This window comes from Gadus morhua, chromosome 10 (assembly GCF_902167405.1).
Source record: "Gadus morhua chromosome 10, gadMor3.0, whole genome shotgun sequence".
In the NCBI taxonomy this organism is placed as follows: Eukaryota; Metazoa; Chordata; class Actinopteri; order Gadiformes; family Gadidae; genus Gadus; species Gadus morhua.
The window spans coordinates 5,824,448-5,841,030 of NC_044057.1; the positions used below are offsets into that span (position 1 = coordinate 5,824,448).

At 45.5% G+C, this 16,583-nt stretch overlaps 3 protein-coding genes across 3 annotated transcripts; 2 read left to right on the forward strand and 1 right to left on the reverse strand.

The window, feature by feature from the left end:
• Positions 1-393: 393 nt before the first annotated feature.
• On the reverse strand, positions 394-4,835 carry commd5 (COMM domain containing 5). The gene is made up of 7 exons (XM_030368223.1): positions 4,547-4,835; positions 3,913-4,073; positions 3,703-3,731; positions 3,491-3,541; positions 3,164-3,259; positions 2,344-2,419; positions 394-1,569 (listed from the first exon to the last, which is right to left on the reverse strand). The coding sequence occupies exons 1-7, from the start codon at positions 4,677-4,679 to the stop codon at positions 1,468-1,470; spliced, it is 648 nt and encodes a 215-aa protein (XP_030224083.1). The 5' UTR covers positions 4,680-4,835; the 3' UTR covers positions 394-1,467.
• Positions 4,836-14,164, forward strand: fam199x (family with sequence similarity 199, X-linked). Its single transcript, XM_030368218.1, has 8 exons — positions 4,836-4,976; positions 6,094-6,262; positions 6,530-6,749; positions 7,088-7,252; positions 7,623-7,784; positions 9,091-9,277; positions 11,015-11,121; positions 11,369-14,164. The coding sequence occupies exons 2-8, from the start codon at positions 6,096-6,098 to the stop codon at positions 11,543-11,545; spliced, it is 1,185 nt and encodes a 394-aa protein (XP_030224078.1). The 5' UTR covers positions 4,836-4,976; positions 6,094-6,095; the 3' UTR covers positions 11,546-14,164.
• Positions 14,165-14,481: 317 nt separating this feature from the next.
• Positions 14,482-16,439, forward strand: smim19 (small integral membrane protein 19). Its single transcript, XM_030368224.1, has 4 exons — positions 14,482-14,765; positions 15,210-15,328; positions 15,780-15,876; positions 15,930-16,439. The coding sequence occupies exons 1-3, from the start codon at positions 14,632-14,634 to the stop codon at positions 15,833-15,835; spliced, it is 309 nt and encodes a 102-aa protein (XP_030224084.1). The 5' UTR covers positions 14,482-14,631; the 3' UTR covers positions 15,836-15,876; positions 15,930-16,439.
• The last annotated feature ends 144 nt before the right edge of the window (positions 16,440-16,583 follow it).

Consider the following 16,583-nt stretch of genomic DNA (forward strand, 5'->3'; position numbering starts at 1 on the left):
ACCCTTACATCGGTATCTGCCCCTCAAATCGAATATTGTCGGGCTCTAATGCACACACACACACGCACGCACGCACGCACGCACGCACGCACGCACGCACGCACACACACACACACACACACACACACACACACACACACACACACACACACACACACACACACACACACACACACACACACACACGTACATTTATACCTAAAACAGCTTTATACAATTCCTCAAAGATTAAAAAATAGGCATAAATAGGCAGACAATGGTCTCTAGCCTTGCATTTAAGTAATCAGATTGTATAAACTGAGTTGGGATTAACAGTGTTCTATGTCACCTCAGAGAGCATTAGATAACCTCTGATTTATTTATTTTTACTTATACCTCACACAGACTTCCCAATGAAGAGCAAAAGGGTGCCCACTTTTATTTCCCTGTTATTACAACAAGACACACTGTCCCATGTTTATGAGACCTCGGTTATTTACCTCAAATTACCTGTGAGGATTTAAAAAGGCTTAAAGAAACAAGTAGAAATGGTGCACAGTAGCACTATTAATCAGAACTGAAAGTCAGTCCATTTGGTTGAATCCATTCTGGTTTGGGGTTGATTCTTTCTGAGATGACTGTTCTGAATAAAAAATACAGACAGCGATCCTAAGGAAGACTGTCAAAAAACATTGTGCCATGATAACTGGTTGGAGATTACGTAACAAAATATGAGTCCAGTGTGTTTAAAAAAGGGGGTAATCACGATTCACAGTGGGGGAAAAACCTCTATGCAGCATGACGTCAAACCAGCCAGCACTGTAAAGCCTGCAGGATTCACGGCTAGCCTTTGGACTGACAAAGCATTCCACAAGTGCCTGCATGGCTGACGTGACCCATGCTTATGTGGATTAGACAATCAATACAATAGCATTATGAAGAGGTTGAAGGGCATTTTCATAGGCATTATCTTATATGCATAATACAGGGTGTGGCAGATACAACAAATGATGTTAACCGAAATGTTCAGTTCTGACCTGCCCCATCCACACCGATGGACGATGAACAAAACTAAATGTATCTACAACATGGCGCTAGGGTAACAACATGGGGCATTCTTTTGTAATTAGTTTATTTTTGTTTTTTTTAATAAATCAAACCTTTTGTTGTTGTTTGCATCATAACAACACCTATACGGATATGAAACAATTGTAAAAGTGTGTTGTTTTTTTTCCTATAAAAATTCAGATGAGCCAACTATAACACAGTATGCTCACCCGAGCTCATCATCCTATGACGTAACTGATACACACCCATCCATTTATAATTCATTTAAAATGCATAACAAGGGGGTATTGAACTGTTTAAAGACAGTTAAATTCCACAGAATTACTTCAATGCTATGTGACAATTCTATAATAGATTGAAGGAAGTGTTCAGCCTTAAACAAGATAATAAGGAATGTTGTGGGACTGAAGTGTGCCGTGGTCAGTCCTGGATCTTGAGGACGCTTTTCTTTTCCAAGTCGTTCATCTCCTTCAGGATCAGAGCAACGTTGTAGCGAAGCTCCTGGAACTTGGAGACAGGAACCTGAACAGGAAAACCATAAAAACAGTGATTTCTACTCAACAGAAGAGGTGGCACAAGTGTAGTCCAGAAGATAATGCCACTGTCATTTGATTTTTTTTTTTCTATGTCCTAATTATTATTCATCACTATGAGTCATCTTCATGCTATTTCCTAATGGGACGATGAGTCAGTGAATCAAACGCTCGGTTTAGAGTATCACGCCTCCTTTTACATCAGTGTGTCCCTTAAGGTTTGGACTTCTCATTAGCTAGTGAGACAAAATAAACAATAGTCTATAGATCAATACAAGGGGTGCTTTGTTTGTGTTGCCATGACGTCAATAAAAAACCCATTGTTCTGAATAAATCTCCAGAACTTAGATGATAACGACAGAGGTCTGTTAGAACTGTTGCCAAAGGCGATATTGGCGCTATTTTTATCCTTTCGAGAAACAACTGCTTGCTGGAAACCATTATCCTAAAATAATATCTGTTAATTAGAATATAACGTCTAATTGCATAGTTAGATTTTTCTTTGGTACTCAAAGAACAGGGTAGTGGTTTTAGATACAAACTAACTTCCAAAATGCATTTTTTAAGTTATCTATGATTTATGAAGTATGATCTGCTTTCCCCCAATGTGACCCGATACGATCTGATTGTGGCAGTGAACAAGGCGACAGTCAAGAGCCCACTGGCTTGCCAACCAACTTTGTACAGCTGTCTACAGCGTGGGAAAAGAGTACACATAAGAAGACAGAAGAATTGAAGCGGTTTTAATTAAGAGCAAACGTACCTCAAATTGCTGCAGACTCCCATCAGATAGCTTTATCTGCATCAGGACCGATGGCTGAAGAGCTCTGGCTAAGGAACTGGAACAACACACCAGCAAGGTTTTCTAAATGCTCAGTTGAAGCTCAGGCATTCACATTTCACCTCCAGAAGGTCAACAAGCCCCCCAAAATCCATGGTATCATTTTTAATAAGGGCGATAATTCATGGACAGAGTTTAGGATCAACTGTTCCTTCTGACTTTTGGTTGGTGGGTTTACACAGAGGTCCTAGTATCAGAGATCCAGTTTGCCGATTGGTAACCCTGCTAAACCCAGCTGAGATGATGCAGACATTACTTAGCTGCAGCGTGTGCCCAAAAGCCAATTAGGGAGATGTCTTACTGAACATTAGAAAGCAATCCACACACTCTAGTGCAGTTGAACATTATATCCTATCGGACACTCTTTCCGAAACAATAAGCAATTTTCCAAAATACATTTAGACAGAGATGCGCGCACACACACACACACACACACACACACACACACACACACACACACACACACACACACACACACACACACACACACACACACACACACACACACACACACACACACACACACACACACACACTATGCATTTGTGGGTATGGAAAGATAACTCTTGTTGGATTAGATAATTTAAGGTAATTAAACAGTGATATACCTGGCCTAGTCACCAGTCACCTGGTGTAGAATTACGTTAACAAACGAACCACACCGGTACGAGTTACTTTAGTGCAGCGATACTTCAGATACTGAGGGTTCTCTTGACCTTCAGTTATCCCCTGTGAGTGTTACCTGGTAGAGATGGTGACGTCCACGCGCCAGCGCAGCTCATCCAGAGTGGGTAGGTGAGGGTCACGTTCGGACGTCACAGCCTCCAAAGCTGCACGACTGCAAATAAAAAAAGCAAAGATTTGAAACTATAAATAGTATTTTTGTCTCAATCACCATTGTTGCCACACAGGACCTTTTAGATCCTCAAGTTCAATCTACAGCAAGACATCCATTGTAATTTAATTATTCATGCAAACACAGTACAGTGTAGAGCTTCTAGCCCTAATCTGATCATCCACTTCTATACTCAATGTTGCTTTTGAATGGCTGAGATAATACATTACATACCGGCTTCCAAACACCACACTGGCAAAATCTGTGATAAAGTCTTCAGGTATCCTAATAACAGAACAAGAAAGATACATTCAAACTTGATCAAACAATGTTTCATGGTGTGTGTGTGTGTGTGTGTGTGTGTGTGTGTGTGTGTGTGTGTGTGTGTGTGTGTGTGTGTGTGTGTGTGTGTGTGTGTGTGTGTGTAATGAGGAGCGCGGACTCGCCTCAATTCTCGAAGATCTTCTTTGAAAGCCTGAATGGAAAGAAATCACAAGATCACGTCAAGTCAACAACATTCTTCTGTCGCATTAGGCAAAGAAACTCTTCTGCCGTTAACACATAAGTCCGTACACATAAACACATACGTCATGTACAGTCACATATTTGATCATCACTGTTATGGGGATGAACGTGCCCCGTTAGATGCGGCTCACCTCCTGTTTTAGGGAGGCGGTGGGGATGCGGATGGCCTCCGTCAGCACGCGGTACATCCCCGCCACGATGTGACTGAGCTTCTCCTCTGGGATCACGCTGCTCTCCGCTATGTGTCTCATCGCCTCCCGGCAGTCTCGGCCTTCTATGCTGCTCACCAGAGCTGGACACAAGAACAAGGCTGCTTTGTGAGGATTGAAATTGAACAGTTCTTTGAAGCTGTTCTATTGTTCCATGGATACATGATCACAGAAGGTTTAAGTGAGGCGTGCTGGCTGTATTCATGTGAATGTCTTGTTCAAAGTGGCCTGTGGTTTAACATCCAATCAGATTGTGACGGGTGTTGCTAATGGGGTCCATTATTCAACATTGATTCGCTCATCAATAACAACTATCCAACAAGAGGTCCCAGTCTAGCCACTTTGGATAAAACCCTGGTTTATCATCACCCAGAAGAACACATAAGATATCAAGTATGGAAGTAGCATTTATGCACACTTGACACTTTGACAGTGCAAGTTAAAGCTTTTTTTGCAGCGTTTCCGCTACTTTTGATATTTTCCTCATCAATAGATCACATATTTACAGCACATACATGGACACTGTACTCAGTATATTACACTCCAAAGCGTTTACCTTTCAGTATTTTCCTAAACGTGTCTTGGTCTAACGTTAACGATGCATCCTTCAGATATCTGGACATGGATTCGACCTCAGGGGGGATCCTCCCTCCCAGGAAGCTGGACTCCTTGGTCTGGTGCGACGACATGGTCAACCGTGCAGCGCTATGAAGCGCAAGGAAGGAAAAGCAAGGAAATAAAAACACAGAGAACTCAAAATTAAAGAGCAGGTCGCTCTCTGTTTATGTCTCCACTTCCTGGTGGTGATCACGTGCTCGGCTCGCGCTTCTGTTTATGTCACTACTTCTGGGTTGAGGTCACGTGCTCGGCTCGCGCGCACAGTCGTTTCGCTCGGCAGTGACGTCGTTGCATAAGTGAGTGTGTCAGTGCAAAGAAAGGACATTTTGCAAATGGAGGTCCCGGGAAAGACCCAATAAACGTAAACGGTGAGTGCTTGAACACATTACACGGACGTCCTGGCGGTTGCCTAAACCTTAAACCTCCGGTGACGGGCTGAATGTAACGGAAGTGCAGTGTGTGTATGTGTTAGCTCCCGTTAGCTGCACCTGGCATGCTTGCAGTCAGCTAACCACATCAAGTTGTGTTTTATCGCTCCCCCACTCGGGCAGCGCCTGACAACGTGATGTCATCATGGGTTGTTTTTGGTGGGGGGGTCCCCTGCCTCCCTCATGGAGACCTTCAGAGGCTGGAGAATCATGACCCCCTAGCCCTGCTCTGTCAACAACAACAACAAGTCTGGCTAGCGAGGCACGCCAGCTAGCCGCTACATGCTATTCGCTAGCTGCTGGTAGCCCCACCAGAGAGCTTTAATGACTTTAATGTAACGTGATCGATCGACACTGACTTTAATAAAGAATTATCTGTTGGGCTACCATGTGTGATCAACGATCATGGAGCAACTAGTTTGGTTTTACCGAAATATTTGACTTTAACATGTGGACGTGGAGGACTTCTCACCTTATTGGGTCAACAATAACAACTTCAACTTGTGGGCTTTCGATCTATTGGTGTCTGGACTATGCAGAGGCCAATTAGAGCCATGATCAAGCGCACAGTTATACAATCACAGAAGATATGGTTTGGTCTATCTATACCAACTTGATTGACGGGTTATATATTTGTATTGGGTTGTGTAGCTGACGTTGGCTGTAAACAAACAGTGTCTCCAAGACTACACAATCTGTGGTTCTTACCGTGGCTTTCTAAATTATACAATGAACTGCCCTGTCTGTGGTGGTTGTGCCACTTAAGCAATGCAATCACAGACAACTTGATATGTCAAAACATTGAGCCTCTTTCTGTGATTCATACAAGAGGCATCAAATGGCTTGTCATTATTTCTAGCCATCTTGATTTGCAAAATGGTAAAGCAATTATTGTGTTTGGCATTTCAAAGCTTTGCATTGTCTTTTTATTTTGGCCGCCGTTGTCAAAGATATGGAGTAATCATTTTGTTGGCTTTAGCTACATATGTTAAACGTTGTCTCATAACATTGAACTGGGGAGTAAAACATCAAGCACTTTGCGTCTCTTCCTTTGCAGCGATGTCCGACGCTCTGTATGAGAAGTTCCTGGCCCCCGAGGAGCCCTTCCCACTCCTCTCCCAGAGGGCCAACCTCAGCGACGTGGGCACCTTGGACGTAAGCGACTTTGGGTGTCAGCTGTCGTCTTGTCACAGGACGGACCCACTGCGTCGTTTCCACACCAATAGGTAGGTTAGACGGAGTACATCTGCATGTTGTGGTTGGGGGCCGTGGTTGTGGAGTTCAGTTTATCTCGACTGGGAGTCTGGCTGAGCGGGAGTGGGGCCAGAGCAAATTAAACATGAGCTGGCAGATTTCCCTGGCTCCCAGTCTAAGGTAATCGGGGCAGCTCCGGCTGAGTTGTATAATTATTCACATCTTAATGGATCGTTTTCAAAGGGAATCATTTTACTGGAGGGCTGTGAGTAACGCTACTCTCTCTTGGTTCCCAACAGGTGGAACCTGACGTCATGTGGAACCAGCGTGGCCAGCTCGGAGTGCAGCGAGGAGCTGTTCTCCTCGGTCTCTGTGGGGGACCAGGACGACTGCTACTCCCTCCTGGACGACCAGGAGCTGACGTCCCTGGACCTGTTCCCCGAGGGCAGCGTCTGCAGCGACGTCTCCTCGTCCATCAGCACCTACTGGGACTGGTCCGACAGCGAGTTCGAGTGGCAGGTATGTGGCTGGTCGTTACCTTATTCATTTAATCGTGGATTCTTTGCTGAAGAAGTGTTTTTAAATGGCAGGCATGCGATATCACAAAGGCCTTTTTGTTGAAAAATGTCCATTCTCTGGTGCTTTATCCACTGGATTGTTAACAAAGCAGATGATCGTAAACCATTTAAGCTTGTATGTTATGATGGATCTCTCAGTAATAGCATGATATATAGGTGAAATGGGCAGGAACTTTTTAGTTCTCATCAATGTCATTGAAACTCAATTGTTGTAGATTAGACTGTAGACTGTACGAGCGTTCCTTCCGAAACGTGCATTCCAAGCCTGTGTCCTCTCAGTTACCAGGAAGTGACATCGCCAGTGGCAGCGATGTGCTCTCTGACATCATCCCGAGCGTGCCCAGCTCCCCCTGCCTGTTCTCCAAGAGGAAGACGAAGCCCCACCCACACCCCCACCGCAACCTGGACGAGCTTCCCTGGAGCGCCATGACCAACGACGAGCAGGTACTCGTTCTGCTTTCACTGAAAAATAACCTAGTTTATGTGCTTATGTACGAAGTGTGATAACACTTTTTACACATTTTAATTATTTTAACAGGCGCTTTCAGCCAATGCGACTTACAAGATACATACATACATATACGCATTCACACACCGATGGCTGAGTCAACCATGCAAAAAGAGATCCTCGTCAGGAGCGTGAGAGTGAGGTGTCTTGTTCAGGGACACCTCGGGGGGCCGGTGATCGAACTAGCAATCTTTGGGTTACCCTTCAACCCGCTGTCCCTCCTGAGCTAAGTCGATCCTAGTACAGATGACAGTAAAGTCAGTGGTAGTGGAGCCTTACCAGTAAATTGTGTGTGTGTGACCCCAGGTGGAGTACATCGAGTTCCTGAGCAGGAAGGTGAGCACGGAGATGGGCCTGCGGGAGCAGCTGGACATCATCAAGATCATCGACCCCTGCGCCCAGATCTCCCCCACGGACAGCGAGTTCATCATCGAGCTCAACTGCCTCACGGACGAGAAGCTCAAGCAGGTCGGTACTCCAATCTGAAGTGGGCACCTTGTAATAACTAAGGGTGTAACGGTACACAAAAGTCACTGTACAGGACGGTACGGTTCATAGTTAAGGGGAAATCTCTAAAAACTGCGGAGAATGGCCGTATATAAGCAGCAATGAAATCACCAATAAACTTGGTTGTGTCATTTGCATTTCTGAATTCCCAGACGGGTTGTTGAAATAGCGTCGTGAGCTGGGTTTGCACAGCTCGTTTTTGTTTTCACAGCAACGCTGATAGTAACACCTGGAGGGTGCCTTTTCAAATGCGTGTGCATGTTAAAGTGCTGTACGTAGACACGGAGAGCCCTCTCCATAGCCGGAGAGCCTGTCGGAGACCCTCTCCGTAGCTTACGTGCGCTTTCAATATTTTTTAACTATCCGTCGATTATAGGTCCATGCGTCGACGCAAGGGCTGTGATTGGTCCTCTTAACAAAATCATTTCCGTAATCACTTCTCCGGTTTGACTTTGCACCTTATTTACTTTGTACATTGTTTCTTTTTCACTAGGGCTGAAACTAACGATTATTTTAATAATCGATTCATTTGTTAAAATTGCAACATTTGTAATTGCCGCATCTCTATCAAAAACGGAACAATACTTTGTGAACATAAAAAACGTAACATAAATTGTGCAAAATGAAGTGTAAAAATAACAGGTTATTGCTTCAACGTCCCTGAACTATTAAAAGTCATATTAAATGATAAAAAAATATATTAAACACTGAAATAACACACAAAAAAAATACAATGTAGGATATACATTTTTTTTATGCATACAAAAATGAAAAGGCTCCTTTTATAAAGTCCACAAATTGAGGTTTTCAGTTTTTTGGTGACGGGCCTGATCTGTTGGAACAATAAATAAATTATAAAAAATAAAGAAAATGCAAATAACCAATCCGTCCACACTGTATTTGTTTTAACATTGACATTAACGCAGTCTTTATTGGCCTATAGATTTGCCCCTTTGGATGGCACATTCTGAGTACAAAATTCAGAGTGTTAATTTGGGATCCTGGCTGCTATGGTTCATGTCAGACCCCATACATTTTTGTGAAAAACGATATGGGCTCTTCCCGTAACCATGTCTCAGTGTCTCCAACGGAAGCGCCATCAACACTTCCATCGCACTACAAAACAATGATTCACAAACAAAACCGCAACCGCACACCATAACCCCCCCCCCCCACACACACACACACCTCCCATCCAGCCGTACCCCTCCCTGTGGACCACGAACCAGTCTCACCCACGCCCCCCTCCCTCCCAACCCCCCTGCAGGTGCGCAGCTACATCCGGGAGCACGGCCCCCGGCAGCGGGCGGCGGGCAGCGCGCGGGACAGCTGGAAGCGCAGCGGCCACAGCAGCGCCAGCACCAGCGGGGTCAGCGGCGCCAGCAGCAGCAACGGCAGCATGGTCAGCTCGGCCTCCTCCTCCGCCGGCTCCACCAACTCCAACTGCGTGGCCGGTAAGGGGGGGGGGCTTCGTTTGGTGTGACCTAGCGCTGGGCCCTGTGGTGGGGGGAGGGTCCATGGTGGGTGTGACCTGTGCGGACTCAGGGGGGCGTGTTGTCAGGCACAGAGGCAGCTGTGATTGTAACACGTTCTGATAGGGCGGGGCGATTCAATCGGATCTCGATCTCGATTTTAGCGTCAAACGATTACAAAACGTTTTTTTGTTATTTGAGAACAGCTGGATACATATTAGGGCTGTAACGATACGCGTATCAAACAGAAAATCGCGATACTCAAAGCCACGAACTTGTCTCGCGGTGTGAGAGGCAGAAGCGCGATATGCCCTTTCTAACTCTTCGGTCAAATTGTCCGATTGAAATTTGCTAATAATTTGACTAAATAATAGTCTGCTGACAGCGCCCCCTCCTATCGATGCCGTAAATATGTGACGAGATGCCCTCTCTATGATCACAGCTCTCCGTGGCTACGGAGGATTTGCATTTCTCCACAGCCGTCGAAGTCCTCATATGCGATATGAACGACATTTATCCAGATTGGGCCAAGCGCGAAAAAAATTGCCTGTGTGATCCTGTCTCTATTGTTTTGTGTGATTTGACTGGCAGTTTGTCTGCTTATAGGTCGGAATGAAGCGGCCACCGATATTGACAGGATGGGTAGGCCTACTTTATTCTACCGGACTCGTTCGCTTCTTCACTAGACACACGCGCTACCGCTCGCTCTCCTCGCTCGTCCACTCACTCGCTGACGTCACTCACACACGCATACGCACACTGCCATTCTCGCGCATACACATATGCTACTCGTAACACTATGCCTCGTTATTGCGACGTTCATGTTTTTCCTCATCTATTGAAAGTTAGGCTATTAAACATGTTGCATTCTATACGGCCTGATTATGTCATTATTTAAGCTGCATAGCCTAATAAGAAGCACTAATAAGGATATTTGAATAAACCAACCAAACAGTTAAAGGGGCCCTATTATGCCTACCAGCAAAAAGCATCCTCCAACTGCAATCTTTGGTTATTTCTTTATTAATTTAGCTATACTTTAATAGTATTCTTTCGGTTCAAATCTGTTCAGTGTTCCAAAATTATTTGTTATTAAATGTTACATTAAGATAATTGGTATTTAAGTGTTGTTTCAATAAAATGCTTTTTAAATTTAAAAGAATCGTGGGATGTATCGAACCGTGGGTCAAAAATCGTGATACAAACCGAATCGTGAATTTGTGTATCGTTGCAGCCCTAATACATATCTGTACATTATTTCTGATTTGAACATTTTCTTTATGACCATTTTGTGTATTTTTTTAAGGCGAAATTTCAAAGTTCTCGGTTACAAAGTGTTTTTGGGAGAGACGTGCTGAATAAATACACCATGTTTTCCAACTCAAAAATAATCGTTTGAATAATCGTGATTTCAATATTGACCAGAATAATCTGATTATGATTTAGGACCAACAAAGCTGCCTCCTAACGCTTGTCATGGATCTGCTCCTTTATGTCCCGGGGCACAGGGAGTAGACTAGGCTAGTGAGGAGGATTGTGCTACCCTGGTACTTACCGGAGCAGACCCATAATTATTGTTTTGAGTGACAGCTGTGTTTGAAGTTTACTTATGGAGTGGTCTAAGTGTCCGGTCCCAGGCAGGCGTCTGTTGACGGCTCTATGAGCCAGGCGGTGTCCCGAGCGGCTCCTCAGCTCCTTGTTCCCCTCTGAACGCCGCAGGCGCCGGAACGGCGTCCGCCTGCAGCGGCGGCAGCGTGGCCAACATCAGCCGCGCCCACAGCGACGGGAACCTCTCCAGCGCCGCCGAGCGCATACGAGACTCCAAGGTGTGTGTGTGTGTGTGTGTGTGTGTGTGTGTGTGTGTGTGTGTGTGTGTGTGGGGCTGTTTGTTCTGGCTTGCGCCTGCAGGGTGTGTCATGAGTGCCTCACCCCCAAACGCTTCATTCCAGAACATAGACATCCCTGCTTATGTGAGCGACGTCCCAGAAGTGCTTTGATCCGCCGCGCCGTTCCAGGACACGACTTCACAGCTCCTCTCTCTCTCTCTTCCCCCCCCCCCCCCCCCGCCTCCAGAAACGCTCCAAGCAGCGCAAGCTCCAGCAGAAGGCCCAGCGCAAGCAGCAGCTGAAGGAGCAGCGGCAGGCCCGCAAGGAGCACCTGAGCGGGCTGTTCCTGAACGAGGAGGTGCTGTCCCTGAGGGTCACGGAGGAGGAGGACCGCGTCGGGGACGACCTCGACGTGCTGATGTGACCCCAGTGAGCCAATCAGTGCTCCCTCTAGGCCTGTCCCCCCCCCTCCCCCCGCCGCCGCCGCTGCTGCTGCTGCTGCTCTATCCCCGCCTCCCGCCCCCCTCCCCCCCTGATCGCATGCGTTAGCATATGAACAGCACAACACGCCCCCCAGCGCAAGTCCTCGTTAGAACAAAGGCCTTATTATACAGATTAATTTGTGTAGATGTTATTGCTTTGTGCATGCTCGCCCTTCCTCTGCCAGCGTCGCTCATAGTTATGTACTCATTAGTCAACCGCTGGCTGACACTGTCGGCAGCCTCCTAGTATTGTAAGAGTTCTGGTGAGAGATATACAGTAGGTAGTAGCTACCAACTGCGCCAAGGACTGTAGTGAGTAACGCTAAAGTTTAGGAGCTCTCCTATGTTTGACAGCTGTTTCTACTTATAGGACCTGCTTTTAGCCCGCTTTTAGCAAACGTAGTGGCATCTTTGAGACTTTTAGAGCCCAAAATTCGACATGCTTCTGCTTCTGCCATCGTCAACGTCGTCTGCCCTTAATGGAGGGATCCTCCTGGGAGTCCTAGTTGTTTAGGCCCTCAGCTGCTGCTTCTGCCAGCCAGAGAAGACCCCGACCTGCTCTAACCCTTGATCAAAGATGTAAAAAAAAGTGAACTGAGGAAATGCAAACTCTTGCTGTCGCGTATTTCTAAAAATATGTACAATCCTTTTTTTTTTTGCTTTTTTCTCCCTGCAAAGCTTTTCATTTATGAGACTTTTAGAACCGACGACCTTGGTCGTTGTTATTATATGAAACCTCAAGAGACATCAAGGACTATTAGAGCAAATACACATTCTGCTGTGCAATGGCTCACATCCAGACCCCATCACCTTAACCACTATTCAAACGTTATATTTTTCACCAGCAAAACATATCTGAAGAAAAAGGTGAAGATTAATGCATAGTTTTCCAACACTGCTCTTAAACGACGTCATGCTGAATCCTAACTGACGTTAAGTTATGAGCTGGTGGTCTCCGTCTCTCTCTGGCCCTGCTGCTGTCTGCACGTCACCGCACCGCTCCACCCTCATAGGCCTAGAGGGACCGCTGACCCACCCTCATAGGCCTAGAGGGGACACTGACCCAACATCAGAGGCCTAGAGGGACCACTGACCCACTGCATGTAGTCTGCATCCTCCGTCACCCCCACCAGGTCCGACGGGTCACTAACCATACAGCTTGGGACTTTATTTGCGTAGCTATAATAACACAGCGGTCATCTGTGTCATGTAAATAAATGGTAAATAAGTTTAAATAGTTGGCTTCTGGATCTTTCTGACTTGCGTGCGCCTCCTGTTTTAAAGCGGTTTTAGATCCCCCTCCCGTTGCGTTCTTGTGCATCCACCAGGATTTGACGCGTTTCACGTTTGTACAAAACGAGACCAACGTTGTGTTACTGATGGCTGGAAAGTTTGATCACCTGATCAGGTTTTAATAATTTAACTGTTATTGCTGAGGTCTTCATTGTGATGGTCCTGAACTATTCCTGTGTTTTCATATGCATTGGCTCGGTTTGCTTTGTGTTTCTTTAGTGTGCGCGTGTGTTGCAGGTCTCATCATTAAGGATGGAGATGGCTTTAGGCTCATGCTTTGTATGAGGCGTGGTGGTAGAACTAGTCTCGTCAGGTCCGCTCTTGCAGAGCTCAGGCTGAATTGGGTTATCGGTGAGCCATCAAGGTTGTGTTTGCATCGCGCTGTTTCTAGAACGTGTGGGCCCAGACGAGTTAAGGGCATGTAAAATGCTCTAATCTGAAGTCTGGTGCTTTTGTTTGTTTCTTATCGCTGGTCTGATTGAAGGATTAGGTCCTATCGTATGTGTCTTTCATTTTCCTTTTCTTTTCCTTCTGGTTCTGGTCGTTTTCTCGGACATCGACCTGTCCGCTCCAGAGCACTCTGTCGCCCCCTTGTGGACGCTCCCGGTTCTCGAACGCAACTTTCACTTTGACCTCCTGACTCTTGTTTCTGTATGCTGGACATCAGCCTTCGCTTCTGTCCCCTGTGTGAAGTTATGACCCTAATATTACAGCCATTATAATGAAAAAAAAAAAGTTTATGTATTCAGTAGTGACAAATTAGTAATCTATTTTGAAAAATAATAAAAAATAGCATTTTGAAAAAAAAGAAAAAAAACTAGCTGCAACACAATCCTAAAAAACTAATTGATGTAAATATATTTGCGTTTATCTGACATTCTAAGCCCCTGATTCCCAACTGGAATGTTAATACTGGAATGTGCTAAGGAGTTTGCACGTTGTATGTACTAATGACTAGTGACATTTAAATGGTACCAGTAATGATCAGTTGATGTATGGGAATACACAAGGCGGCAAGATGACCATCCCTTACCAACATTATTAGTATTTATTGCTAGGATGTCATCTTCTCGGTAACATCACCCGGCCAGGCCGACCTGCTTTTGATCTCTGGCCTGTTCATGAACTGTTCACTGGATGTCGCCTAATGTAAACGGCTGCTCCCTGAACATATACTGGCTCACACAGGAGACTGCTGTCTGCTGGATAGACCCCATGTACTGTGCTCTGGGCGAAATACATTTAATAAATAACATTGTTGCAACCTATTACTGTCGTCTCTGTATCTACTTTGTTTCTGTTGTCGTTTCCTGCCCTGTAAAGGTTGGGTTATGCCTTTGAGTGTAACTAGCTGAACACAAGCTGAGCAATTTACGCAATGCTATGTTGATGCTAACATATACTTTCTGAAACTGAAAGAAACTGCTTTTTAAAAACATTTGCAAATTTTTATTTAAATAGTATGCTGGTGGACGACACACTACGTCCTCAGTCACTCCAGGGTGAATATTAATCTCATAACCTACAGTCCTATATGCTCACTGTTCTCCCTGTCCCGTCAATCCGCCTAGCGGCCACCAGGGGGCAGCATCCGCACCACACGAAACACGGAAGTCACACGGAACTTGGAAGTCATCGTCATCGTTGTGTTTGTATTGCTGCTGTTGTGCACAAAGCGATCGGATCCAGTACGATCCAGCAGATGCACAATAACGCTCCCGTTTAATAACCGGAGATGGGCGGTCACGGCCTGATGGGGGACGAGCCCGAGTCCCTGGACTACTCGGTCCATGAGGCCTGGAACGAGGCCACCAACGTGTACCTGCTGGTCGTCCTGGTCAGCTTCGGCCTGCTCATGTACGCAAGGAAGTAAGAACACTTTCCCTTTTCCGATCTAAACAATGCATTATCATTTGACGTCGACATTCAGGGCATTTAGAAGATGCTTTCATCCAAAGCGTCTTACAATTAGTACATTTCTCAGAAGAAAGAAACAACAGTACATCGCTGTCGGTGCAGTAAGGATGTTCTGTAGTGCCAAGCACTAACGCGCGTAACGCGTTCAGTGTGGCCGTACCTTAACAGTCACTAGGTTAACCCATTCCCCCTATAAAACAAAGATAGCTAGGATAAGATGCTACACAATGCTAAGTATTATTATTATTTACAATAAGTGCGTAGGAGGGGTTTGCTATGCAGAGTCCATGAGACGATGCAGCTGTATAAATCCAGCCTGATGATATTTGTGCCTGTGATGTTGGTCATTTGTGTTTTTATTCCTCATTTCCGTCTCCATCCCTGTGCAACGTGCAGAAACAAGAGGAAGATCATGCGCATCTTCACTTTGCCTCCCGCCAGCACCCCAGAGCCCAACTTCTACGACAGCCTGCAGAAGGTCCGTCTGCGGCAGCAGCTGGAGATGTACTCTCTGTGTAAGCGTGTGCATTTATACACAAACGATGCATGGACTTTATGTGTGCGTCGTCCTGCAGAAGGATCTGGTATCTGAAAGCGGAAAAGGGAAATAAGATTTAGCCTTGCTTCAGTCCAAGTATCAGTAACCAGCACTAAAGTTAATTAATTAACATTATCATCATACACATTCAGACACCAATCATTGTATGTACATGTATGTGAATATGCTTACATATATTATATATATACATATATATTACTTACGACAAAACATGTTGGAGAAAAATAATCCAGAGAAACATAAATACCATTTCTAGAAGAGCTGAAGTTCTGGAATTGTATATCTTATATCTATCTGTATATCTTTCTGAACCACATTGAAAATTGTTTGACCGTTTTTTTATTCTAAGGTTTTGGCAAGACCAACATGTATGCATCACAAACTTCTGTCTGTTTGGTTTCCCACAGCCAGGAAGTTCGAGCAGCCGGGCCAGACGGAGAGCGTCCAGCTCTCCATGGAATGAGACCAGAGAGCGCTGTCCAGCTGTCCCCCGAGCAGGTCACCGCTCGCTCAGCCCTACCCCTCACACCGTCTCCCCAAGCGAACCCTTACATGGAGCATAGGGGTTGTGAAGTTGACCCCAATGTCGACCGCTATGGGGAGCCCTCCTTGTTTGGAGCTCTCTAAAAGGGTTGGTTCTGTACCACAAGAGAGCGCCCGTCAGGACGTAGAACAATGCTTCCCCCCCCATCCCTTCCTCGACCAGCTCAGGTTACGGGGAATTGTTGCTGCGTGCCGGCTCTCCATGTGGCCGTAGCGGGGGGGGGTAGGTGGTTTCCGTTTGCTGTGTGGTGCGTAGTGATGGTGTGAGGGCGATGTCTAGGCTCCCCTTCAGTGGAGGGTCATCCCATAACTGGCATTCCTGTGTTTCATCTGCATTTTTAAGGATCTGCTTCGTATCGTTGTTGCATATTATTTTTTGCGATTAAGCCCTTTTTTGGGTTTTAAAATATTCTGTATATACAAAGTCATTGTTTCCTATAATACTGTTGTCTTGCGTGATTGGATATGTAAATTGGCTTTGAGTAAAACAATTTGAAGATGGTGTATTAAAACTAATGATTCAACCATTTGTCAATTTTTTTGGTGAGCCAATGTAAGACTTGCAATGGTTCTCCACCGCAAGTCTCAGAGCAGAGACCAACTCACCGTCCTTGATTCTAGAATCCTGCCAGCCTCTCAGAGTCCCTCACCAGTTATTGATGCCCGAA